We start from the raw sequence: 27465 nt of genomic DNA on the forward strand, positions 1-27465 counted from the left end.
TTGGATAATGATTTTGAAGCGGAAGAAGACATTTTCTTTTTCAGGTACATACCTAATCCATCGTGAATTATTCGGTTTATTTCCGGTTAAATATTTGTCCACATTGAAGGAAAAATTCTTGTTGCGATGATAACAAACTTACAGCATCCACATACCTGTAAAAAAAAAAAATGTCTTTGTAAGTGTTTATATTTTCTCTTTAATTACTGCATTCTGCATTACTGGAGGCTGATAAATTATTATTGGTATTATTCTTTACAAACTAGTGTCTGTAAGTGTGTGATATTTCTTAATATTTCTGAAAACAGCTAAAATGATTCTCTTTATTCTTCGGCTTATTACAGACGTAGATCTAGAAAGTTTATTTAAAACATTTACCAGCAAAAAGCTTCTTAAGGCAGTTCATGGTTAAGCAAACCTCTTAGGTGTCATTTAAATATAGTAAGTGCACTTATAACCTTTATAATAATATCAGGAATTGAATATATACATAAGTGCAATTCATAATGTTCAAAAAATCTGAGGAGTTTCAAGAAACGGAACTTTCAGAGGTAAATTACTAGGATAACTTCTGGCAATAACGCTTATATGTACAAAAAGCACATAAAATAATAAGTGCAATAAAAAGGTAGCTTTAGTTTTTAATTTTAAAGAAACGACAATTAAATAATGTGCTCCCAGATTAGTTTATTTTGTATTATAGAAATAAATATGAAAGTTGTACCACTAACCAACCTTGCATTTTAAAAACTTTTGTTAAAATACATTTTTTGTCATAAATGTTTTGAAATGCCATTTTTGCCAAACTCCCCGAGTGGGAAGTTCGCTTCGATCAGCGCTTATAATTATCGAAAAAAAAAAAATGATTTAAGACAAATGATGCAAACTGCATGAAAAATCAATAATTCATAAAAACGTGACTCGAAAAAGCTTACTTTGTATTAGTATAACCTGGTTCTAACGAACGTTTCGGAAGGTTACATAATGAATGCTTTGAAATCCGTATACAATTTTAGCTTCTGATAGAGGTAAAAAAAGTGTAGTTTGATTTTTAAGTAAGAATTTTATTTTAATGATTAAACAAAGTAGCTGCTAATAAAACGTAAGACATTTTATATTTTTTACAAACATAAATATCAAGGGTTATAATAGCTAATCTATCAATTTTAACATTATTGTTATAATAATTGTTTGGCATTTACAGTATCATGTTCATGCCCAATCTACCTAGCAGTATTATGGAGGTGGTTTATGGCAGTGAAAAATAACTTGCCTTTTTAGTGCAACCATTAAATAATGGCGTGCTGAGTGAAATGCCACAGCCATTGTAATAATAATAAACAAAAATTATTATTAGTTCTTCGTCTAAATTTATTTATTTATTATTTCAAAAAGTAAGGATTATCGTGGGCCCTCATATGGACCACTGTAGATTGAGGATGTACATGCATCGCTAGCAACTACGTATGCGGGGAAGTGAGTTATCCACTTTTTCAGAGATCTTGGCGTCCCTGTAGGTATTCCAGCCCAACCATATTAACATTTACTGACTCTACCCTCTAAACATCTTCAAATACACATAGGGCTTGCCGAAGTAGTTGTCTGCAACTATGTGGCCAAAATTCTATTTACCCAATACTGCGTACAACTTTAGGATTATTAGTAGAGCTTTAAATCGCAGTAGAGTTGGCTTTTAGCCATTCTCTGTATAGAATTTAAGTACCCAGTAGCGGATAGCCTGTGTAAGTTTAGTTACGAAGAGAATAGCACTGCACATGTTGCAAGATGATTCAATCTTACGTAGATGAAAGTCTCATATCTCCATGTCCAGAAACCTCTCAATAACTCATCATTCTAATCAAACAAGCAGAACTGGATTAGGAAGAACTAGTGGACAGGCCGCAATAAGTCCTCTGGATTGTTTTTTTCTTAATCCAATTAAGAAATCTATTCCCTAATCTAATCCAATTCCCGTTGGAGGAGGTTCGCTTTCCTTCATCCTTTCCAGCAAATTCTGTGTTAATTGATGTAAATCGCATGATAATCAACACAGTCGAGTTTGCACTTTGGCCGTTTCATAAAAACGTGAAACGAACTATAGCCACAGAAATTACATGTTGAAATATTGTAGCGTTCGAAAGTGAGTCCAATTAAACCCAAACTTGCGCTCTTTTAAAACAAATTATCTCATCTATTTCACTTATTATTATAATAATTATTATTTTAAAATTAAATTATTTTTGTGCGATTAAAAAAAAAGATCAATAATTTTAGTAAATTTAAGAAGTAGGTAGTAAAGTATCTGAAGGATTATGAAAAGTAAAAGTAGTTAGCAATCTACCGCATATATGCACGTACGTCTGTATGTGTGCATTTTATAAGTGAAAGGAGTCTAAAGCATCTCCGTGTGGTAAGTGAATGTAGTCTGGCACATTAGTCTCTGTTGTAATCATTACCAACCAGCCAGCCTGCGGTGGTGCAAAGAAATGCAACCAACCTCCCTTCGTCTCCAAAACTGTTCACCTATCTCCTATGTAAGAAATCAAACTATACTTAGTTTTATTTTATTGTAATGCTTTTATTCGATTTTGGAGTTTATTAGCGTAAATCTAGGCGTTAGTAAGCATTCATTCTCTAAAGTGAAAGCTATTGTAACAAAATCTTTTATTCCTTATTTTGTTTCGGCTGAGAAAATATTTTAGTTGATCTCTCTTTGAATATTTCAACCGGAATTTAAAGTTTAAAGTACAACAAATCATTTACATTCCTTCTAAACACTAGTAATTGTATTTATAAAAAAATGATCTGTTTTAATTCCCAAATTGGCCACTTTTGTATGTTAAATTTCAGGATTTCTATAACCCAGCATTAATCACTGCATTAAGGTTCCTTGTATAGAATCTTGTTGGTGGACTTCTAAAGAGTATAGAATTGTTTTGGTGAATCAGTTGGAAAGCTCTCTAGATTTACTTGGTGAGTCTAAGAAAAATATCACAACGCAAAAGAAACAAACATCAAGTTAAACTACAAGTACAAGTACAAGTTAAACTAATCTGTCTATGTTATCAAGTCCACGATTCGGCTTCGATTCTAAAAATAAACTGATTCCATCGTAGATTCATAATCTTTTGCATTCATTCAAATGCTGTGGAATTAATTGAAACTTTTATACAAATTAAAAATTTTTTTTTTATATCTTTTATTTGAAATTTACACCTGCACTCGTGCAGTACAATAAGTAAATATGCTGTGCGTACAATAAAAATGGCGTGGCAATCATGAATGATGATCATCCAGTGATGACCATCATTAGTCTACCAGTTGGTCACGGGGCCAACGGCGCCTCAGCCGTCTTCGGGGGTTGGAGGGAAGTGTGGTTGAGAATAGGTTTGCAGCTAAAGGATTAGGGTGAAATGATAGTTTTTGGTGGAATGTGTTGTAGCGGGTTTTGGCAAGTTCTGGTATAAATGGAATGTTGAGGTCTGTGTGTATGGAGTGGTTACTGACATAAAAGGGAGCGTTTACAATGCGGCGGAGTATTTTAGATTGGAGTGTTTGTAATCTGTTGATGTTAGATCGTTTAGCTGTCCCGTAAAGTTCAAGTCCGTAAGTCCATATTGGAGCAAGAAGGGAAGTGTACAGTCGACGCTTGTTCTGTAGTGTTAGTTTTGAGCGTTTGTCCAGTAGTCTAGCAAGGAGTTTGTATCGTTTGTGTAAGTCAGCCCGTTTAAGTCTCGTATGAGGGTTCCAAGTTAGTCTTTTGTCTAGGTACTGTCCAAGGTACCAAATTAAAAATAAATCAATAATTAGATAGGTACATTGTTTTTTATTTAATTGTTAAATTTATTATTAAATATTCATTGTAGTTTTGTAATACGTCAACTTTTTATACTGCAATAATTAGAAAGAATGTAATTAATGCAGAAGAACAGCTACAATTCATCAACGTAGAAATTAAAACCCAAGTTAATTATTTAATTTAACTCTGTAAATTTTTGTATGACAACTTTAATTTAAATTATTTTCAATTCTCTATTTTTATTGGAAACAAATTTTTCCCCTCAGAAAATCCGTTGTGTAGAACCAAATCCTCTCGAGCAGACTTTCTCCAGACTAAGTTGGAATCAAGATTCTTCCCCAGTAAAAACGCACGCACTAAGTTTCAACTTTCTGTGCTGTGTGAATGTCAGAGTTGTCAGGCGGAAATAGTGCCTCATGGAACTCGACAGCAATACCTTAGATTAGTTCCCATAAAAAATAACGAGCAGGTTTATGGATTAGAGATCAAAAGTATTAGTAGCCTGTGAAAACATAGGTAACGATTGTGGTAATGAGGTGAGTAAAAAAATGGTTTGTTCATACTAATTTGTATAATTAAGGCTTTCTGAAATAATTAGGAATAAAAATTCTTTAATATCGTGTGTTACAGTTCAGTATTTTGGAGTAAACGTTATCGTTTATCGTATGTATTGAGGCAGTTTTGGCTAACTTCTGGTTAATATGGCGGAATAAAATTTGTCAACGATTGGTAGCCTTGACAATTTCATTTATCTCAATGTCTGCAACGAAATGAATGAGAATATACAAATAATACGAAGGGTAGATAAATAAAACGATAAAGCAGATAAATAAACACTCTTACATTGTAAAGGTAAGGTTTTAAACTGAATAAATATTCAAGTATTCGAGTAATTGATTTCTATAAACAGAAAAAGAAAGAAAACATTTTGGCCAGAATATTGAAATAGAAAATTGTGTTATCGGTTTTAATGAATGAAGCGCATAATCAAAAAAAATCTGCATTCTTAATGAAAACTATTCCCATTATTGCACAACTAGATCTCTGTATCTTAGCTTGAGAAGAAATCACGCCTCTGAACAAGACGGTTTGACGTCCTTCTATAACAGCTGGCTAATTCTAAGTTTTAGCTATAGATGAAAGGAATACAGGAATAACAATACCTGGCGTGAAACAGTCTTACTGAATTCCCTTCTGTTGCGCGAAAAGAATAGTACAAGAAGAGGCTAACACTGTATTATACTCGTACATTGAAGCGCACAATTTCGCGCTCTAGATTAAGAATTGGAAAACGCAGACAAAATCTCTTTTTTCTAAACATTTGTGTCTGCAATGGTGTTTCAAGAAGTGGAGATGACTCAGTTAGGTTTCGGAGTCTGGGATTTCTAAAGTAGCGGCTTTTTTCAGGAGATACTTACTATTTTATCTAAGTTGCTTGCAGCATATAGAATGCAGTGGTAATTACTTGAGGCCAGCTTACGACCCACAAGTACATCCTGCACAGGCATGACAGTAAATACAGGAAGTAGGACCACTAAGGATGGCAATCGGTGATCTGAACTGCGTAAAGTAGAATGTCATTAAAATGCTTGGTATTATAAAATGATGGAAATATCTATAAATTTTTATAATCTATAATATTAGCTTTTTGTTTATTTAATTTATATTCATTGCAGTATATTTCTGAAGCTAATACGACAAGATACAAATATATAAAATGTACGTACTTGAGGGCAGCATTCGCCTAATGGTAAAACTCTCAAAATTGTTTAAATTTAAAAAAAATTATATTTCAGCCCAAATACTTCATAAAGAAAACAACGTTGTCGAAGTGTACGCAGGACATGTTAGACACCAATATGGTGCGTATCTTGCATACTGTAATTGATAACAGGGGCCACAAATTTCTATCTAATCTTCAAAAAATTAAAATTATTTCTAGATTATTTGCATAATAATCAGATAATCTATTTTTGGTTTAGGATAAGCTCAGTCCACCTTTTTGTACCTGGAGAGCACGACACTGATTCTCTAGTCCCCCAATAGTTTCTGATGGTCTGGCCAAAGGCTTCAAGCTGCCTCGCTTTAAGCGCATTTTTTTGTCGGTGAAGACTTCCGTGTTTCTGCTACTTCCGTGTAACGTATAAAGTATCAATAGAGGAATTAAATGTGTGAACAATATTCAAATTTAGAGACAATCAGTTACAGGAAGTTACAGGCTATACACAATATATTTTCAAAAATTCTCGGTTAGAAGTGCGTCTATCAACTTTCACTACTTTTCTTTAAAAATATATTTTATTTATAAAAAAAAAAAAAAAAAAGAGAGGATATTTACATTAAAGTAGAAATTTTGTTAGTTAACAAATCACTAACGATGCTCTATAGTGAATGAAACACCTGCTGAACATATCAGCGAATGTACACTTGTATCAATGATCTTTAACAAATATTGATGAACGTGCTTTTCAGTTGACAATCATATCTATATCTATAGTATCTCCATCTATTAATTATTATTATCTAATATGTATTTGTTTTGCGAAATTTATATTTTGAACAAAAAAAATAATTATCTCAAACATATTAAATTGAAGAAAATTTTGAAGGACTGTTCACTCTCCGAAAAGTTTTAATCGAATATTTTCAATACGTTTTCTTAAAAATATTTAAATTGTTTATAACTTTTTTTAAAATTTTTTTATAACGATTGTTGCAACAAGCAAATATGATGTTATGTAATGTCTTGAATGTAGATTGGAGAAGGCACCCAGTGGCGACACTCCATTAACATGAACAGATCGCTATGCTGTAATGAGGAGAGTAGATCGCGGGGCCGTCTTCTTTTCAATCTCCTCGGAGGATTACCTGGTAATGTGGAAGAAGATAAATGTTCAATTAAAGGATTAGGATGAGCTGCTGTAAAGGAATGAAATTTTAAGAAACGAGTTTTAGTAAGGTCGTTAATGAAAGGGATGTTGAGGTCATTATGAATGGTGAGGAAATATAGAATGGAGCGTTAAGAAGTTTTCGTAGTATTTTTGATTGTGAAGTCTGAATGCGTAAAGAATTGGAACGTTTACTCGATCTCCATACTTCGATGCCGTATGACCAAATAGGTCGCAGTAACAACAGGTATAAGAGTCTTTTGTTTTGTAAGTTTAGTTTAGATCGTTTGTCAAGTAATCTGGCAAGAAGTTTTGTAGCGTTGGTTAGTTTCTTGTCTTTTCAGTCTAGTATGGGGATTCCACGTCAACCGTTTGTCTAGGTACAGTCCAAGGTAGCGTACTTTGTCCACAGTTGGTAAAGTCCAAATTACGTTCTTCTAGAAGACAGAATATCGGACTATGAAAAGTAAAATCCCAAAAATTTGAGTATTAGTATCAGGGTATCATTACTAAAGGGTTTTATCAAGAGAATGTCGAAGGTCCTGAACCAAATTTTTCTTCTTTAATCGTCCTCGTTGCCAAAAATTGTATTTAAGTAGAACTCTCCTTAGAATTCTTTAGAGGGAGTAAATGTGAGATTGTATGTGATTATGAGTATGCCTGTGGGTACACTAAACTCACGTAGCAGCAAGTATCGAAGTATTGATCACATAGTTTTGTGATTGTACGAAATATTGATTGTTGTTTGCTGGGATAACCTCAGTCAAAATCTCAAAGTAGCGGTTAGATCATTTCATTAGGAAGAATTAAGATAAAGTAAGCTAATATTGCAATTAGGTTCTGAATTACTTTATGGTGGCATACATCTTCTGCGGGCCTAAGAAGCATTATACCATGAATCGTAATGTCGATATTTAGGCTGTCAGTACTATTTTAATTTTCAAGTTCGTAATTTTGGGAGAAGAACCATCCATCCGCCTAATTACAGATGATTGTGCTATAAGTAAATTAAATTACGTCTTTAGGAGCTTTTTAAGGTCCAAAAGGATGTTGTCCGTGAAACTGGGGGAGCTCTGAGTTTTTGGTGGATTACTTCTGAAAGTTAAGAACCCTTGTTCTGGGCATACCCAATTTGTTGCGATTGTTTCTTCCTGTGGATGGCTTTAGATAGCACCAAGCTTTGTATTTTCTTCAAGGCGAGTAAACTATAGGATAAGATATCAGCAAGGTTGCTCAGAAGAATGGAACTAATATTATTTCTCTATTTCGGAAGTCTTTTATCCCTCTAGTCAATAATGTTTTGTTAGAAACATTTTTTTGGGGGCTTTTTTTGGCATTGGCTTTCGCCATACAGCCAGCATCGTCTAGGTGCTTATCACTAGAATATCACTCACTCTCCATTCTTACTTATAAATACATTCGCTTCACACATTCATCCCTCTACTATAAACAACTATTTACATAAACTACAGCTAATGGATGGATCAGTTCCTGCCAACCTTACAGCTTAACCGAAATTAAAATCACGTAATCCTTCTCTAATCATTTTCTTGCATTCATTCTAATCGGCTATAACTTTTAAATACACTCATATTTCACTGCTATAGACTTAAGCACATATATGTTGGTGGAGAATATTATGTCTTCGTAGCGAAATGGTGCATCTAAATACCTGTATATGTCGTCAAACATTTTTTAAATGTAAAAAGTAAATAACGTGTAATTAAGTTTGAATTTAATAAAAACAACCAGCTGTTAGGAGTTGGCAAAGAGTTGCTAAAGGTAGTGCTGTAAATAATAATACTTTTAGTGAAGCTTTAGCAAAAACATCGGTAAAAAAAGATTGAAATGGTAAATATAACAAAATTTACTGTCTAAACAAAATCGAAATTAACACTGTTTACTGACAGTATTCTCCTCCATGTCCAGCTTGATAATTCTGTATTAAATGCCAAACTGCACACACGCAGATAGCGGAAGTATGTAAACTCGTAAATACAAGTAAAAAAAGCTTCTTGAATTGTTAAATGTTACAGTTAAATCGAGTGAAAGTTACAAATGGAGTTTGTAGGTGGAGGGAGCGTAAGGGTGAGGTGCGCAAGGCGGAGAAGGGGTAGATAAGCTGAGAGCAGAATATCTGCACCAGTCTATATTTGTATATAATGTGTACGTAAAAACTTGCTGTAACACTATCTAAATGGCCTAGAAGTATTTAGTAAATGTTTAAGATTCTATTTGGGGGGGCTAACTAGCGAGTGACTAGGAGTAACTAGGATCTACCGGAGTGTTGCCCCCTGGGATGACCTTGACAAGGACACGCTCTAGCACACTTCACAGCCAGAACGCTTTCTGCTGTCTTGGAAACTTTCTAAACTGTTTTTAGGCAGCACCTTTTTTTTTGTACTTCTTCTTTCACATCATTTATATTTAAATTCGAGCTAAACTTTAAACTAATTGAAAAGCACAGGTTACAATTATTTAGAATCATCCACAACAAGCTAAAATATGTTGAAGAGCCCTTATCTTTTTATAGTGAAGTTTAATTGAGGATAACTGAACGGTTACTGATCTTTATCTAAAAAAGAGTTGAGGCAGTGCTGCCAACATTGAAAACGGGAAGTGTTGTTTCTGTTTTATTGTTCTGAAAGTTTGTCTAACCAACAGCCACGACTCCACAGAATACGAGGTCTGTAAATTAAGTAATAAGACTGATTTTTTTATTCTATATTTATTGAGTCCTTGTCACATTTTTCTCTTCCCGAAGTTGAAAAATCACCTCAAGGGAACTCATTTTGGGACAGTCGAAAAACATTCAAATGGCTGTAACCGACCAGCTGAAGGCTATTCCAGTATCGGGAGTTCGAGCACTGCTATGAGGAGTGGAAAAACGTCTCCAGCGCTGTGTGGCTTCAGAAGGAAGTTATTTTGAAGGTGACAATATAGAAGTGTAATTCTTTTTGAATAAACAAATTTTAAAAAAATCAGTCTCATTACTTAATTTTGCAGACCTCTACTTCAACATAAAGGCAAGAATCCCAATTCTCAGCCAGGAAGTGTAACTGAAAATAACTTTTTTATTTAAACTGAATCATATTTTTAAAAAGTTTTCCAACTAATGGTCTAAGCATTGCGAATTAAGCTGAAGGAAATTAAATAGAATGTGGAATGTGAAAGTACGAGTACATACAATCTGTGTTCAGATACTACGTGATGTTGGACAAGCAGTCTCCCAAGCTACCGCTTACTACCTAAAATATCTAGTTAAGATTTTTTTTTTTACACAATGTATTCCGTTTGGGGTAAAGTACCATGAAGAAATCTTACTACGTGGTCTAAATATTAATCTATTACAAGTATGATTCAAGAATAAGACTAATTAGGATTGTTTTCATTATTCATCCTTCAGTAAACAGTCAGAAATAAATCTATAACAAATTCCTTGAATATAGGAAGTCTCTACACTGGGATAGAGTACGGGTAAATTGATTTTTTTTTTTTTCTGTGATATCAACTTGTTGGTCAAGAAATTCAAAAGTGGAAGCTGTCTTCTCCTAATTCAAGACAGAAGAAGAAGAAGTAGAAGGTTTCCATTTACATGATTCCATGGAGCTAGGGTTGGAAAGAACGAAAGGAATTTCAGAAAAGAGAAAAATCCATTTTTTCAAATGATAATTAAGTAGTTCCTCTGCAAGACCCAATCGAAATTTACAGTTTCAAGTTTCTGTTCCTTTGATGTTATATTTCGCTCTTAGACATTTTGATCTTGACACTTTGTTCTCGGACTCAATTGGCCTTAAAGCGGATATATCATGCGAAAATACTCAAAATCCAAAATTTCAGCACAAGAATTACTTTCCTTATCAGATAAGAGATTGCACAAATTTATTAAGGACACCCCTTTTACAATAGTAAGAGAATGTAGAAGACGTGAAGCAGTCAACTGCAACTTTCAATTGCAAAATCTAGCTAATTATAGGTTACCTAAAATAAGAAGTCATATATTATCAAGAGGACAAGAGTAAAGATTTATTTATGGCTGTGCAGTTGGAAGGAATATTTACATCATCACTAGTGGGCTTTTTTGAAATACCCGCCGACTGGGAAACGAAGGCCAGGGAACCGTCACATCCTGGTAATGTCACCGTCGTTCTCTACGATAATAATATAAGTAAAGATAAAAAGAATAAAAATGATATTCAACAAATGAATAGGTCATCAATGCGAATATAAGTCCATTTGATAAATTTCCAGTCTGCATTTACCAGCTGGACATATATTTTGTAATGAATGTATCGGCGAAAGATAATAAATCAACGGCTGACTAGATCTAGATCTTTAAAAACAAGAACAGAGAACAAAGTTAGCTTTTTAGGTCCATGCTTTCAAATTAATTTTACATGAAATAACAACCTAGCAAATTTATGTTTGACCCAAAAACAAATTAGCAGATTTTGGAGGGGAGGGAAAGAGGTTGGAGAGGGGCTAAGAACTTATAAATCAAATTGTTGCGCTAACTGTGGCAATAACTAAACGTTTCGCATGTTCCTTAGAGTTTAAAACTGCGTAATCAAACTTTTTAATCAATCTCATGTCACAGATTGGAGATTTTTTGTTTTTCTTTTTTGTTTTATTGAAACTGTCCGGTAGGACAATTGTATGAGGGTTGATCAAAACTGTCCGGTAGGACAATTGTATGAGGGTTGATCAAAACTGTCCGGTAGGACAATTGTATGAGGGTTGATCAAAACTGTCCGGTAGGACAATTGTATGAGGGTTGATCAAAACTGTCCGGTAGGGCAATTGTATGAGGGTTGATCGTCAAAAAGTGCACGAAAATGGGTAACCTTGAAAAATATCCAACTTTGACCATTTTGTTTTCTTAGGGGCCTTCTCTAAACTTCGCTTGAAAATAAATAAAACAAAGCAAAAAAACGAGGGACCATTGGAGAGATTGATTATATTGCTCGATATAAAGGAAAACTATACGCAGAGAGAGATTATATTCAGAGATGTGATGATGATTACGAGTATAAATTGTTCGTAATAGGACTATAAAATTATGAATATAAAACTATTCTGAAGGTTCAAAAACCTCCTTAACAAAAACTTACAATTTAAAAAGTTAAGTATAAGAGTTGATTAATCGACAAAATTACACAAATTAGCAAGTACCCAACATTTCATTCATTCTTTATTGATATATAAGTAATTTTACTGCATTAAATTTTCATTAATATTTTTTAGAATTTATAAAATGTCACAGACCCTAATACCGTTTTCATCTACAAAATATTTGTTCAGCTAAGAGTAGCCAACCATAAAGAGTGAAGTCCATATATTACAACGAACTGGCATCCTACCGGATTGACCCACCACCCCCTCCCCAAAAGTGCCCTTAATCGAAGTATTACAGAGAAATGTTTCCTATAAAAGTTATAGAACTATTTGTGAGCTATAATTATAACAAGTTTCAAGGAAATAGGAGAAGCGGTTTTTTTAAAAAAGGTTAAAAAAGTGAAAAATCTATTCAGTAAAGTCGTACTTTCGGTGGGCCTATTTTGACCAAAAATTGACTGTCACTTCCTCTAGTGGCACCTGAACGAAATATCAAATTTGAAGTTTCTGCGATTATTCGTTCCAGAGATATAGTGGATAAACTCACCACAGAGCAGTAAATTCAGTACAATCCTAAACTATCAAAGACCGGTGGGTTAGAGAACACCAAATGAGTTGGAAAAAGAGCAGATTTCCAGGAATTACTGGATCTCTAACCTATCGTGCCTTAGCATCGGCTTTTTTAACATCACTTCGCTTTCTATTTTATCTCTAACAAGCCGAATGCTATCGGTTTTTGTCGGCAATTTTCGGCTCACTTGACCATGATTTCATTTCAGATTCAATATTTAACATTTAATATGCACACTCACACGACTTTCTCTTACCACCACCAATCTAGTTGAATTTGAGGGTTAAAATTTCTTGAACTCCTTCACTGTACTTAGAAGTTCTGGGCTTGAACTACACGGAACAGCAAAACATTCAAACTTAAACATGGCGCAGATCATCCAGCATCGAGCCATCATTGATACACCCTTTAATGTGAGCAACTATTACTTTCACATCGATCAGTGAATCCCATCATTTGTTCTTGACTTTGCCCAGACTTGCCATATCAAATTTCACTCCATACTTTCCCTATATCATGTCCCTTAATCCGCAACTTGTCCCGCATTACCCTCCTGTAAAATATTCCTCGTACACTGAGGATTGACCTGGCAACTACCAGGTCATATTTTACATTAATTTACTTATGATGGTCATCATTCAAGCCTTCCAAGTGATTTTGTTTTATTATGATTTATATTTTATATTTTGTTTTTCTATTTACTTTTCAAGTTGTACTAGTTAATTTATTATATTTGCTTCAGTTTATTTGTTGCGTCAATGTAATACGCAATTGGAAATATCTTAATAAAGGAAAAAACATCAATTATTTGGTTTAGAATTGATTACAATGTCAAATTAATTAGTTACATGAATATCATTAGCAATAGCTTCTAAAAATTTCTGTAAATGTCGGAGATTAGAATTTTGGAGCAATTAAGCATTACTCCATTTAAAAAAAAAAAGTTTACACTTTAGAAAGACAATTTTGTAAAAAGTTACCCTACTTTAACGCATTCTTACAAATGGATTCTGACGTCCATTTTGCCAAAGAAAACAAAACACTATGAAAATCCATCTAAAGACACTTTCACCAAATTACCATAAATTTAAATAAATAAAGAAAATGCTAATTTTAACAGGAACCAAATGAGTTTAGAAATAGAAATCCATACCAGGGCTTTGCTACAAAATTATCTTCAGCTTTTATTGTAAAAACGATCAATTTTATAATTGATCATAATTTTTACAATAATAGCAACAAATTAATTTAAAAAAAAAACAACTCAAAGGCATTAAATATTAATTATATTATTAATTTTAATTGAATAATTTTTATTAACCCTTAAATAATAAATGATAATCATGTTCTTTAATATTGTATAACTTCTTGAAAACCATTATCAAGGTTATAGAATTGGTATCAATTATCACTTTCTGCATGAGTTTATTGGTCTTATTTTCGATTCAAAACTCAGAAATATTTAATGAACTTAATTACAGAAGGTTATATAAACTAATCTTAATGGTGAAATAAGTAAAGGAATTCTGGGTAGTATCCAAATGAGTTCTAGATTGAAGTTTTCCTAATGAATCTAATGAATTTTCTTAAGAGATTTTATAGAAAAGATCCAAAGAAAACTGAAGGAAATACAAGAAGTACATGAAGTTTTCAAAATGCACTTCACTTTTCTCTAAATTTAAAATTTGCCATATAAAGTTAGTTAAGAACCCGGGATCATTTGCAGCTGCTGGCTCTTATATTTTCTTTTCCTAGGAGCTTCTTACAGCTCCACCGGTCCGGTGATGGACAGTGGTGTAGTTGTCTGGAGGCCGGCACTGCACTGAACAAAGATCCGAGCGTTAATGACTTCAGACGTTCACAAGAGAAAAGTGATAGATTGAGTGCCTTTAAATGTTTTTGTAATAAAATTGTTCTATTCATGAGAAAAAAGAAAATTCAATTGATCCCTTAGAACTCTACTTTTGAAACATTGAGAAAAACGATTCATATATGAAGTGTAAAAAAGGTTTAAAGGAAATCTTTGTGAACATTATTCGGGAAAATCCCAAAAGCGTAAATGTGGGTCCCATTGTAAGCACCAAAACATCCGATTTTAACTTTCAGAAATTTCCTGTAGCTTATCATACACATTTACACACAAAAAGTCAAATTTGTGTTTCCGGTACCAATTCAAAATTAAAATCTGTCCGATTGCAAAATGCTTCTCCTAGCGAGAGAGATATGTAAGAGACTGAATGAGATAATTGATTTTGTTGTTTTCAGTGGGTTACAAGCATTTGCCTCGCCTTAAACCCAAAAAAAGCATTGTTGAATGAAGCATTCTTTAACAGTAAATGTGGCTGTATTATACAGCAATGTGGGCCCTACCCAATTTATCTGAATTTATTTTATTTGTATTTTTAGGGAGGGGATGTTTTGTTCAAATTGCTTCTTGTAGAGGCCGGTTTTTTTGTTTTTTGAATACATATAAAACAAAATAAATAAATTATTACGTGTGTATTGAATAAATAAGTAGTGTCTAAAAATACAAACAAAGAATGAACAATAAATGTACTCTTAAAATCCGGTTGAGGATAAAGTAAATATCAAATCATTGAAATGTCTGACCTTATAGAATATATTTAAATTATATAACAGGAATGTTTGTAAATAGTAATATTGGTAAGCTGAATGGCGTCTAATAAACTAGCTATACGAGTTTAAGTTTACATGGAGATATTGGTTTGTAAACTACGGTGTTATTAGGTTTGTAGCCCGCGGCAATGTGGAGGCACTGTCTGGCCGTCAAAACGGTCGGTCACATTGTCGTTAGCCGCACGCTCTACTTCCGCTGCACGCGCGTTTCCCTAACTTCCTTTCAGAGAGCTTCTATTGTCATTCAGTGTTTTTTTATAGTCCATATTTATAACTGGTGCATTATTGCTGACTTTCCTTGGAAAATTGTGGCTTTACAAACTGTTTCCTTTACGATTTTTCTTCCTATTACTCAAAGAAAATGGTTATCAACGTAGAATTTGTGTTTAAATTTTTTTATTTTACGTAGTTTTAAAGTCTTCTCAAATTTTTCAATCAATTTATTAAATTCATTCAAATTTATTTGGACTTTTAGAACTCTGCATGGAAAATACACTTGCACTCAGAGATGGGCACTGATTAAAAATTCAATTTAATCACAAAAGTAATTGATTGTTTAAATTTGTTATAGCATACGACTCACTAAACTAAGATAGGTCCACTGTTGCATTCACATTTAACTGCATTCCATCTACATTATTATTAAATTAATCTTTTTATTTATGCAATTCTAAGTTACAATAAAATTATGCAATTATATTCGTAAATTATGGTAAGAAAAAGTCATGTGAGTATTCATACGAGATTCTTTTTCATGAGAAAGTGAAGTGAAAATGACGAAAACTATTCAAAAAGTTTTCTTAACTTATGAAAAATGTCTTGAAAATTGAGAATGATTTTTTCTTTTTCGAATAATTTGTTAGCATTTTTTCTCAATATCTACGTAAGATCAATAATATTTCTAAAATCGCCAAAAAGAAGTTAATAAAATATGAGAAAATAATAAAAGATTTAGAAAAATAAGTTAAAGGTATTGTGCTTGCACAAGTAAATTATTGCTTAAACTATTCTCTTGCATACGGAAGGTGAGCCACCAAATTCGGAATTATGTCTCAAGAAAAAGTAATAACATATATAACTGTAACAGAAAGTCGAGTGAATTTTCGTATCAGCTTTTCTTTGGCTGAAATGAGTTTATAAAATTGGAGACAATAACAGCTAAATTTTACGGAAATGAAATATAAACAGGATTTAACCCAAAAGTAATCTGTGAATTTAGAAATTTTGTAAAACAAGTTCGCTTAAAGCTTCATTAAATTGCTTCAATACAATTTTATATAAGAAGAAAAAGAAGGATTTATTGGCAAGAATTTAATATTTATAAAATTTTTTACTAAATGCAAATTGTATTTGCATATCAAATAAATATAACGGTTTAGCAACATTTTATAAAATGTCAGTCTTTTGGTGCCACTCTTTCACTCGAATTACTTGAAAACACATTTCAAGTCGTAACTCGTGACATTTCAAATTTGGTTTTTCTTTTTTTTTGCACTTAAAATTATTGCTGTTAAATGCGTGCGTCAACAAAACTTTATTACCGCGCGCTCTTTTATTATTATCTTTTTTTTCTCACTTTCTAATGCATTACAACATGGTGTCATTTAAAAATGCAGTCGTTTATGCAATTTACTTTCATTTAAAATAATTTAAAAGTTGAATACTCATTTAGATAAGGTTACTCTACGTGTGCAGAAAAGAGATGCAGTGTACATTGAGTAAAATCCCACCTATACATTCTTGTCACTTGTCAGAATGCATCAAAATTTCTAAAAATTAAAGATGTATTCAAAATATGCCAAATATTGTAGCCATTTTTTGGGGAGAGGGTCGAATAATCAATGATTACTGGTTTTAAAATAATTTAAGCCCAGACTTTCAAAATACGGATATACGGATATATTCAAAGTACTGAAACCGACTTGGGCTTACGCGCTTGAAATTTGGGGGTTCAACCAAGCAGTCCAAGCATTAATCTTCATCGAATAACTAAGTATCTGACAAAACTATACGAGTTTTTGGCCAGTAAAAACATGTCCTGTGGCTCCTCAGCCTCCTTATTCGCCTGACTTGAGTCCTTGTGACTTTTTTCTCTTCCCAAAGTTGAAAAATCACCTCAAGGAAACTCATTTTGGGACAGTCGAAAACATTCAAACGGCTGTAACCGACCAGCTGAAGGCTACTCAAGCATCGAAGTTCAAGCACTGCTATGAGGAGTGGAAGAAACGTCTCCAGCGCTGTGTGGCTTCAGAAGGAAGTTATTTTGAAGGTGACAATATAGAATTGTAATTCTTTTTGAACAAAAAAATTTTAAAAAAATCAGTCTCATTACTTAATTTACAGACCTCGTAGATAATGATCATAACCTTACATTCGTCTGCATTACCTCTCGCTTGAAATAAAAAACGCATTCTTTAATTATTTGGCCATCCTACCCACAAATCGAACAGCCCTCATCTCTGTGGGCTGCCTGACATTGCCACCTAGTGTCTGAGGTAACACTAAGTGACCCCTCTCACGTCAGCTTATTTATTTGCTGGAGCTTTACTTCTCTGCAGATGTAAAATTCAATTAAATAAGAAATTTAAAAAAATACATAATTTGGAAGAGATTGAATGAAGTTTCCATATTTTAAGGCTCAATTTTAGTTTTTATTTTGACTTATGAAAGTTGTTTGGAATGCCCAATCACCACTTCCTTCAGGGAATTCGCGAACTACCGTTCGTTTTGAATGAACGTACGACTGACATTGATTATTGGTCTCTTTTCTATACTAATTAAAAAACCATTAAATCCTAATGATTATATTTCTAAGATCAATAATATTAAGTAATTATGATCATGTTTAAATGATCATTTTGAAAGTTGTTGTTGTAGACTGACAAAAAAACAAGTCTTCGAAAAGTAAGAGATAAAAAAAACTAAGTAGTTAGAAAGCAGGCAAAGAATAATGAGTAACGGGTCTCTCCTCTCACCACGGCCGCCGCAGAACGGACCCAGAATGTCGCTATCTCACTCACAAGCTAGCTGCTGCTTGTACCAAGATAGCGGTATATACAGATATAGAACTGCACTGAGAGTGCCGCCCCAAAGAGAAAGAGAAGTCAGCGGCCTTCACAAGGCCTTGCCTCCCCCACTTGAATGCACAGATCGCCGGCCTGTTCATTCCCACCATCTATCTGTAGGATACCACTCACTTAGTCCCTGTACTATTGCATCTCAAACTGTTTTAATGTATTTATACTTTCTTCTAAGTCTATGAAAGATATATTGAGATCTAGCCCAATTTTGGAAATTGTCTTTTCTCTGTAAACTGTAAAATCGTGTTTTAGAAAACTAACATCAATAATATCCTCACAACCGGCTAACCAAAGATTGTTTTTTCCCTCTACTATATCGAAAAATATTAGACTAATGTTCCGCCCTACTGTTCAATAGGCCTCCTGGATCAGGAAAAACATATTTCAGCTTTAAATTGATTAGTATTTCGGCCATTTTCGTGAAATTTTAACGAATGATTTTTCCATCGTAAAATAAAACATCAAGTAACGTTTCTTCATCATTTTATAGCTCAATGCTAAAAAAAAAGTACGTAAATGCCAGAAACAAAACAAACAAAGAAATCCGAAAACCTACTTAAAAATATTAATTTTGAAGTATTGTTTACAAGTTTATTCAAAAAAATAAAATTTCACGACCAAAACTGACAAATTTTTGAAATCTGACTCCGCAAAATTAAATTAACATTTTCTTTTTTTGAGCGTAGAATGTGAAAATGGTGTTTGTTTTTTTTACAGAGAAATTTCATGTCGACCATTAAACTTTTAAAAATAACAAACCACGTTTTCGGACGTTTAAATAGATTTTTTGGGGGTTTATTTTTACTTTTCACTTTCAGCAAAAAAAATTATTAACTTGTCGCATAATATTCTTATTTTTCAAGTTGTACACCGGGTACCCAGGATTTATATTTTTATTGTTTTCCTTATTTTTTTACAAAATCAGAGAGAAAAAAAACCATTTGGTTGAATGCCTTCCCCTTGTCAGTACAAAAATAGAAAATCAAGGATTGTCTTATCGGTGATAAATTAGCAGGGTTGCACTAAAAAAATAAATAAATGACAATCTATTCAGAAAAGTGAGGACATTTTTTTCTTTATGATCACTTTTCGCAAGTGTAAATAGTACGAGATAGTAAATATTTTATTGTAAATGTGTTTACTTCTTAAAGTATACGCCATTTATGAAACAAAGCACAACTCTTGCCGAAGACAGTCTACGATGAATAATAAGTCTTAGTTAAATTATCGTGTCAGTATTCTGAGCCGAAGTAAATAATAAAGACCCAAATTGTCTATCTAATCACCAAAATGGTGTTCACATTATTTTAATTTTAAAGCTTCGAGCTTCTACACAATATTGTATTCAGAAATAGTTCTTTAGGGGTAGATTTTGGAATTATTTTGTACTTTGTTTTTCAAAAAAACCGGTTGTAGTAAGGAAAAAACTAGTTTTATGAGGATTTTGGTCTTTGAAAAAAACCTGTGACGTTGTGATCTGTGGTTTAGTATGCTTTATTTATATCCGCCCAATTTATTTCCGCTACTACAACTATAATTATTTCCAACTATATAAAATATGACCTGCCGTTAATAGTGGTAATAAGAAAAAATTCGTGTGAGTGGTTAACATCTGGTGGAATTTCCAATAAACTGTCACTACCAACAACAACTATGGATGATTGGTGAATAAGAAAACTAAGCAACAAACTGCTAGCTAGAAATTCATCATTGTGAGAGTCTGATGAACGGCCACTTCCCATGATTTTGGAACCAGTTTTCTTATATTATATGTTTCATAATTTAAAGCAAATAATGAAATAGAATCGATTAGTATCAGATTTCATGTGAGCGAATTTCGATTGAAGTTAATCTAAGGCGTGATTGTTTTGAACAAAGTGGTTTTTGGTTTTTAAAGAAAATGTAACTGCACAGGCTATCATGTACGTATAGTCAGTGTTGGCTAATTACAAGTTAATAATTACAAAAGGTTTACTGAAAAGTGGCTTTTACCTATTCATAAAGAAAAGTGGGCCAGAATAATTTAAATTCTTCTCCATATCCGGCTAAAGTATCTTTTTTTTTTTTTGCTTTCTTTATTTCATTTTAGAAGAATGGTTAGATTGAGCGTTACGTGCAAACAGCAATCACGGTCCACCTATTTCCCACTGCGCCAATGATCTTTATATAACCTATTGTGAAGGTTTGTTATTTCGTTAAATCTGGTCATAAACTGGTTATAAATTTTGTTTTCTTTTAGAATTGAACAAAATGAACTCTTATTATAATGCTTTGTTTCTTTTATATAAAGGGGAAGATCTTATATTTCATCCAGTTCGGCTAAAATGTTTTGAGAAAGTGACCTTAACTTGAGTGTTCCTGGTGAACGGCAGCGAACAAAAAGTGAAAAATGGGACGGACTTTATCTTACAATAAGTGTATACTGTAAATTTTGGTCATTTTCTATTTACCTTAAGAAACATCTACCAAAGAAAATGTTTCAAACAAAATACAATCAAATCGACAAACAAAAAACTGTGCAATAAGTACACCAAAATCTTTGTATCTTTGGATCGCGATATTCTCTTCAAATAACTAGAGAAAGTAAAGTATGTATTAAAAGTAGGATAATTCGTCCCACTGACCCTTGGTTTGGCAATGGGATATTTTATTACAAAGTAGGTCAGTTTTGTAAAAACCTGTGTGAAGTGATTTACAAATATTATTCTGTTTATCATAACGGTTAGGCAATAATTAATCAAGTTTCTTGTCACAAAGTTTGACGTGGTTAAACAAAATCTATAGACGATAGAGATTCATTTATAGAATAGTGAACAGTATCTTTGAATGACTTTTGAAATTGTAAAATTTCTTTTCAAATTATTGTTTGTTTAACGTGTAAAGGTGTCTTATTAAAACTGTCGGTTTTTTTGTTTACTTTTTTTTTTTTTTTACTACAAGAAATCTGACGTGAAGGTTGAAGATGTTGCGCAGGCTCAGTTAAGATTGCCGCTTCTCACATACTTTCAAGTTAATGACACCATTAGTACATTCCTCAAGGCGATAATATTGTGCAGGGACAATGACTAAACTTTGCAAGTCAGCTAAAACCACTTCCTCATGAAACCCAAAATCTGGTATAATGAGTATTTAGACCGAAAAATAAACATAATTCTGTCATATTGAATGACTTTATTAAAAAAAGTTCCATCTCAAAATAGAAGATAATAACAATTTTTGAAGGAGGGTTTTGTTACGCAGAACCCATTGAAAGTAAGGAAAAGAAGTGTTACCAACCCCCTACTAAAAATAAATAATTCTGTAACATATTAAGGATAACCAAATAACTCAAATTACTTTATGTGCTTCTGCTTTATTGAATTGAGCATCTAAGGGCGAAATATCCACATCTTTGAGCACTTTTCCACCGTGGACAAAAAAAGAATTGTTCTTTCAGCTTCATTGGATTCAGACGAGTGAACTTAACCACTCAAAAAACAAAAGTTCGTATAACTAAACTATAAACAAACTATAACCTTTCTCGTTCAAACTATAACTAAATAGTACGAAATTTCATTAGACTTTTTTTTTGACATTTCAAATGAAAATGCGAAATTCATAATAACTTTTCAGCTATCTCATTTAACAATAGACTTTTTGGGAGTAAATGTGACCAAAATCTAGCATTTAAAATTAAATCCTATTACCTGTTGGCCATAAGATGGACTTTACCGGAAGAGACAGGCATGTGTAACCAGAAACTGTTTGAGGGCAACTAATGTTTAATACTTAACAAATAGCACTCTTACTGAAACTGTTAAAATTTTAATTAGTTAAAGTAATTATAAATCAATTTTTTTTATTTATTTAAAACCATAAAGCAATTATTTGTAGCCAGAATATTTCTTCTTTAAAATCGATACATTAAAAAAGGCAGTATAATTAATTTTAATAACCGCTGTTTTTATAGTTTTGATCGTAAACTTTCAAAACTTTTTTAGAAACATAATTCTTTATGAGGTAATAATAAAGTTTAGAAGAATAGATAGGATAAAGAATCATTTCTTTATGGCAATGTGAACAAAGACTTCTTTTACTTTGTATTCCTTTAAAGAAATGAGGTGTGAACAAAAATCCCACGACTTTTCCATTTTCCCAATCTCATTCTTAAAACACCAAATTTACTTCGGTCTTGGAATCGTTACAATGAAATTTCTGTTCTGTGAACAATACTATTGCGGTGCCAATGTCCTAATTTGTTGTTTTCGTTTTTTAGGCCAACGAGAACAAAACCCAATTCATGGGTGTACCCTTAGCCGTACTGTATTCTCCTCAATCAATCTGAACTATATTCCTATTTATTATTCGGAATGTACCTCAACAAATGCTTTCCCTTTATACCCTCAAACCCGACTAAAACGTTTCTGAAAAAAAAGAAACTCTTCGCAACTCTAGCGATAAACTATACAGAATAGCTGAACGCTTCGATCTTAACCATATTATCCAATCTCTCCAATCCAAAATCCTACGCACCATCATTGACGCATCTTTCTAAGCTAAAAATCACACTATCCAAAATGACCTCAAAAAATTCCCACTTGTTTTAGACATAGCCCAATCCAATTGCATGGTTCAATTCTAAACTATACCAAGACTACAACTCATTCATACTTCCTTTGGCAATCTGTCCCAAACGATCCTTGCCTCCAATTCTTTCTTTCGATCAAGAGTCAAGGAAAAAGCATCCTTCTACTTCACCTCAACAGTACGACGTGTTAACCAACCTCATGATGGTCATCGTTTTATATATTAGGTTCATTTTACTTTATGTATGTATACATAATAATGTAAAGCTTATTTACTATCATTTATTATTTATTTATTTGCAACTGTACAAAATATACATCTAGCAAATGTGTATTTACAGGTAAACATTTGATTGTGTCACAGAGCTGGCTCAGTGCCACAACCAGGATGACGGGATGAGAGAAACCAGCCAACGCTGGAACCCTCTAGGAACTTATTGGGGCTTAGGAAGCAATGAGGTCACGCGGCCAACACTATTTTAAGCAACTTGGAGGATTGTCAGGATGGGACGATGTGGATAGTGATTGAGCCAGAGGATTTGGGATGATCACAGAGAGTTTGCTGTGGAAATTTAGGAATCGGGTGTGGATTAATTCATTTACGTACGGAATATTGAGATCATGATGGAGGGTACGGCTGGAGGACATAGAATGGTGCGTTAACGATTCGGCGGAGGACTTTAGACTGGAAAGATTGGATAGGTTGGATGTTGGATGGCTTGGCGGAGCCCCACACAATTCTGCTCCATATGTCCATATTGGTCGTAATAGTGTTTTGTAATTTACTATCTATCATTTTATTTTCAGTCCTCGAATTTGATGGGAAAACATTTGAACAATTTCACAAGTAACCTAGAAACAAACTTTTTTTAAAAAATTTGAAATGGCCTCAATAAAACAGTTTGCAGGAAGTAATAAAATTGAAGAAGAAGAAAAAGCTGATTTAGCTTTATTGTTATAAAGTTGAAGGTTTGATCGTGATGAATAAAAAAAAAAGAAGTATGCGAGGAGGGGAAAAAATTTATTTCAACGAATTAAAAGAAGAGGAGAAGATTTGTTATGAAGGTCTGGATGGAGGGAGATATGATGAATGTCAAGAAACTCTCTTTTAGAGATTACTGGCAATCAACGGAAGGCAGACTGAGTAACGATGAGGGGAGATCCGTTAGTGGCGTACCTTGTGACAAACAGACAGACACAACGAGTAATTCCTCATATTCAGAGGTGGGGGAAGGTAGTGGCTCATCCTGCGGTCCTGTTGACGGGGTTAAAATGGAACATTTTTTTTTTTTAAAAAAAAAGATTAATTTTCATTTAAATTCCCACTTCCATCTGTACACGTTTTTAACTTGTTGAAAGTAAAAAGATCATGCAACCACGAGTGCAGCGGACTTTCCCTGGGCTAATGCTGGAGAAAGCAGGCAAAGGTAGTCACATTCACTGAAACGTTAGTAACATGTCTAGACTGATCACAGCAGCCACTGGACCAAATAGCCAATACGACTAGAAATAATCATTGGCGCAACAAAATAAAAATTGTAATTTTACTTGCGAACTAAAAGTTGTCGCACGAGTCTCCTGAGATGCAATGTAACCAATAAATTTACATGAAAGGTGAAAAAAACGGAAGAGTAAATGTCAAGAAGCAACTTCCGGTAAATATCACTTTCTCTTATTTATGTAGGAGGGTCAATGACGTAGCTTCTTGTAGCAGGCTGAGCCAGCCCATAAGATTTTTGGACAAAAAGACATGCTTCTATTTCGAACAGTGATGATAATTGTACACATACGAGGTGTGTTCAAAAAATAAGGTGAATTTTCAAATTTCGCGGGCTACGTACATTCGAATTTCGATTGTCTTTTTTTTTTATGTTGGTACACTTGTCTCGAACATATTTTCAAAGTTGTAGCTATATAGCATGTTTAGTTTGTATGTTAGAGGCATAAATAAGACAAGTGTTTTGCGAGTTCGGCGATTTTCTTCTGTCGAAAAAAATGGATCAACGAATTTGAATCAAATTTTGTGTAAAAAATGGAATTAAGTGCTCAAAAACACTTGAAATGTTGAGAGTGGCGTACGGTGAGAGTACTCTGTGTCAAAAAAATGTTTACAAGTGGTACAAGCTTTTCACAGAAGGTCGAGAAGATGTGAATGACGACGCTCGCCCTGGACGCCCCAGCACATCAACAACCGATGAAAATGTTGAGAAGAATCGTCGAATCACAATTAGAGAAGTTGCTGAGGTTGTCGGCATATCGGTTGGCACATGTCCTGCAATTTTTTTCGGAAATTTTGGGCATGAAGCGTGTAGTAGCGAAGTTCGTTCCAAAATTGCTGAATTTTGATCAAAAAAACCGTCGCATGAGCATCGCTCAGGAATTGTTGAATGACATTATCATGTCTCAGTCACCGTATTCACCAGATTTGGCGCCCTGCGACTTTTTCCTGTTCCCATGATTGAAGAGACCCATGAAAGGGCGGAGATTTGCGACGATTGAGGAGATAAAAACCGAATCGCTGAGAGAGCTCAAGGACATACCAAAAAGTGCATATCAGAACTGTTCCGAGGATTGGAAAAAACGCTGGCACATATGTATTATATCTGAGGGGGACTACTTTGAAGGAGACAAAATAAAAATCGATGAATAAATAAATATTTTTTAAGAAAAATGAAAATTCACCTTATTTTTTGAACACACCTCGTACATTTCAAATACTTATTTCGAACTTTTTTTGGGGAAAAATTACTCTTTGGAATCAATGAGCCGGGTTACTATGTCTGCGGACAAGCTCGAGGGATGGGCAGATATTAGGAATGCCTGTCAATAATGGTCCATTCATAAATTTTAGACACGAACCATTAACTATAATACACACCTCTAGGAGAACAGGGTTATTCTTTCTTTTAATCGATTATTAAGATCGATATTAAATCGATGGAATGATTAGAAATTAAAATAATTTACACTTTCTCACAAGCATGTCGTATCAATCATTGGAGAACCTTTAATTAATTATTATACTGAATTTTAAATTAAAAAAATCGTATAAACTTTTGCAAAATCATTTACATATAAATCGATATTAATTTCGATTTGTAATAAATTGAATTATTTTGTTTTCTCTCTCTTTCACCAAACTATAGTAATGAAACGTTGCGATTATGTTAAATTGTTGAAACTAATATACATATAATGGCAACACGTTTTGGAGCAAATACTCCCACTATTTAATACTCTTAATACAATTATCAGGTAGTATTCTGTTAGGCACTGTTAGTAATTGTTGTCATTAGAGAAGGTCATTGGTAATAAAGGGACTTTTGAGTAGAGGGGTCGTTTCTGCAAACCTAAAATCTTAATGACAAGGATACAAATTAAAAGCGGTAGGTCGTAGTTAGGAAAAACATACAGGAAGAGCTACATAAATAAAAGAAAAATAAACCTTCAAGAGATTCCCATTTCCGGTAAACGATTTCTTCAATTTCAGAATTTCGTCAACATTTCATCGTATCATCGACAACATCGTACAATTTAGGAAAATTACATCTTTGGGCAGTAATGGAGCGGGCCAAAAACTAAATTTTAACGGACCATAATAATTTTTTTATTTACAAAAATACAAAAAGTAAGCCATTTTTATAATATCAAAATTAAATTATGCGATGTATGAAGCTGCGAGTGTTTTGATGATAGTTCGTCATAATCTGGTCCAAATTGGGGACGTACTTATTCTCAATATTCGCAAAATTACCCCAATTTTTCAACTCTTATTAAAAACTATTATAAAATATGTGACGGGCCGAACGGAACCTTTCACTGGGCCAGAGTTGGTCAGCGGGCAGTGGTTTTTCCATCGCTATCTTAGAGGAATGCCTATATCCTCACCTACCTTCCCCTAGAATCGCCTTGAAAATGAATTTCCCAAAACAAACTGACAACCTTTTATATAAATAGAAATTTCTACAAGAAATTTAAACTAAACAGCTGATGTAAATTTCGTGGAAAATCATGAAAAATTGAAAAAAAAAGGTGTCCTTAATCGCGTTACCAGACATGGTTGGGGACAGCGTCTGTCCTACATACAGTTTCGAGACTCCGTTTCAGGTGATCCTCAGATCGAGGACTGAATGGAGGGTAAACTAGACAGAACAGTGCCAGAAGGGAGCCATGTGGTTTACGGATGGCTCCAAGATGGCCTGCGGGACCGGAGCTGGAGTGTATGGGGCTAAACCTAAGGTACTCATTGAGAGTGCTCTTGAGAGATATGCTACTGTCTTTCAGGCCGAAAGCCATTAAAGCTTGCGCTGGGGAAAATCTGCGAATGAATCTTAGAAATAGGGAGATTTGCATTTTTTCGGACAGTCAAGCGGCACTGAAAGCCCTCTCTTCCTTCAAAACTACCTCTTCCCTGGTCTGGGAATGTAAAAAGGCACTAGATCAACTGGCTCGGCACAATAAAGTCCGACTTGAGTGGGTGCCGGGCCATGTGGGGATTAAAGAGAATGAAATAGCTGATCAGTTGGCCAGGAATGGAGCTAGCACTCCCTTCATTGGCCCAGAACCAGTCCTGGGGATCACCTGGGTGCAGTTCGTGAGGCTCTCAGAGATTGGATCTGGAGAGAACATGAAAAGTACTGGATGATGCTTCCTGGGGTCAAGCACAGCAAGAAGGTTATGCCCTTGTTGTGCAAACAAAGAACCAAAGTGACTCTAGATTTGGGCAGGAATCAGATCACTCTGATTACAGGCCTATTCTCAGGGCACGGAAGGTTCAGGAAGCACCTGCACAAAGTAGGGCTTATTAGCT

At 33.8% G+C, this 27465-nt stretch overlaps 1 protein-coding gene across 2 annotated transcripts in view; it reads right to left on the bottom strand.

The window, feature by feature from the left end:
• The window catches only part of LOC141460288 (neurogenic differentiation factor 1-like), a 125911-nt gene that overhangs the window by 53272 nt on the left and 45174 nt on the right, over positions 1-27465 (bottom strand). The window contains exon 1 of one of the 2 annotated variants that reach the window (XM_074140155.1): positions 21777-21832. The exons of the other annotated variant lie outside the window; for it this stretch is intronic. Coding sequence (XP_073996256.1) covers positions 21777-21817 — 41 coding nt within the window. The 5' untranslated portion in view covers positions 21818-21832. Of the gene's footprint in view, positions 1-21776; positions 21833-27465 lie in introns of those variants that run through there. 2 annotated transcript variants of the gene reach the window in all.

This window comes from Rhodnius prolixus, unplaced genomic scaffold (genome assembly GCF_049639745.1).
Source record: "Rhodnius prolixus isolate KJV_2025 unplaced genomic scaffold, Rpr scaffold_6, whole genome shotgun sequence".
In the NCBI taxonomy this organism is placed as follows: domain Eukaryota; kingdom Metazoa; phylum Arthropoda; class Insecta; order Hemiptera; family Reduviidae; genus Rhodnius; species Rhodnius prolixus.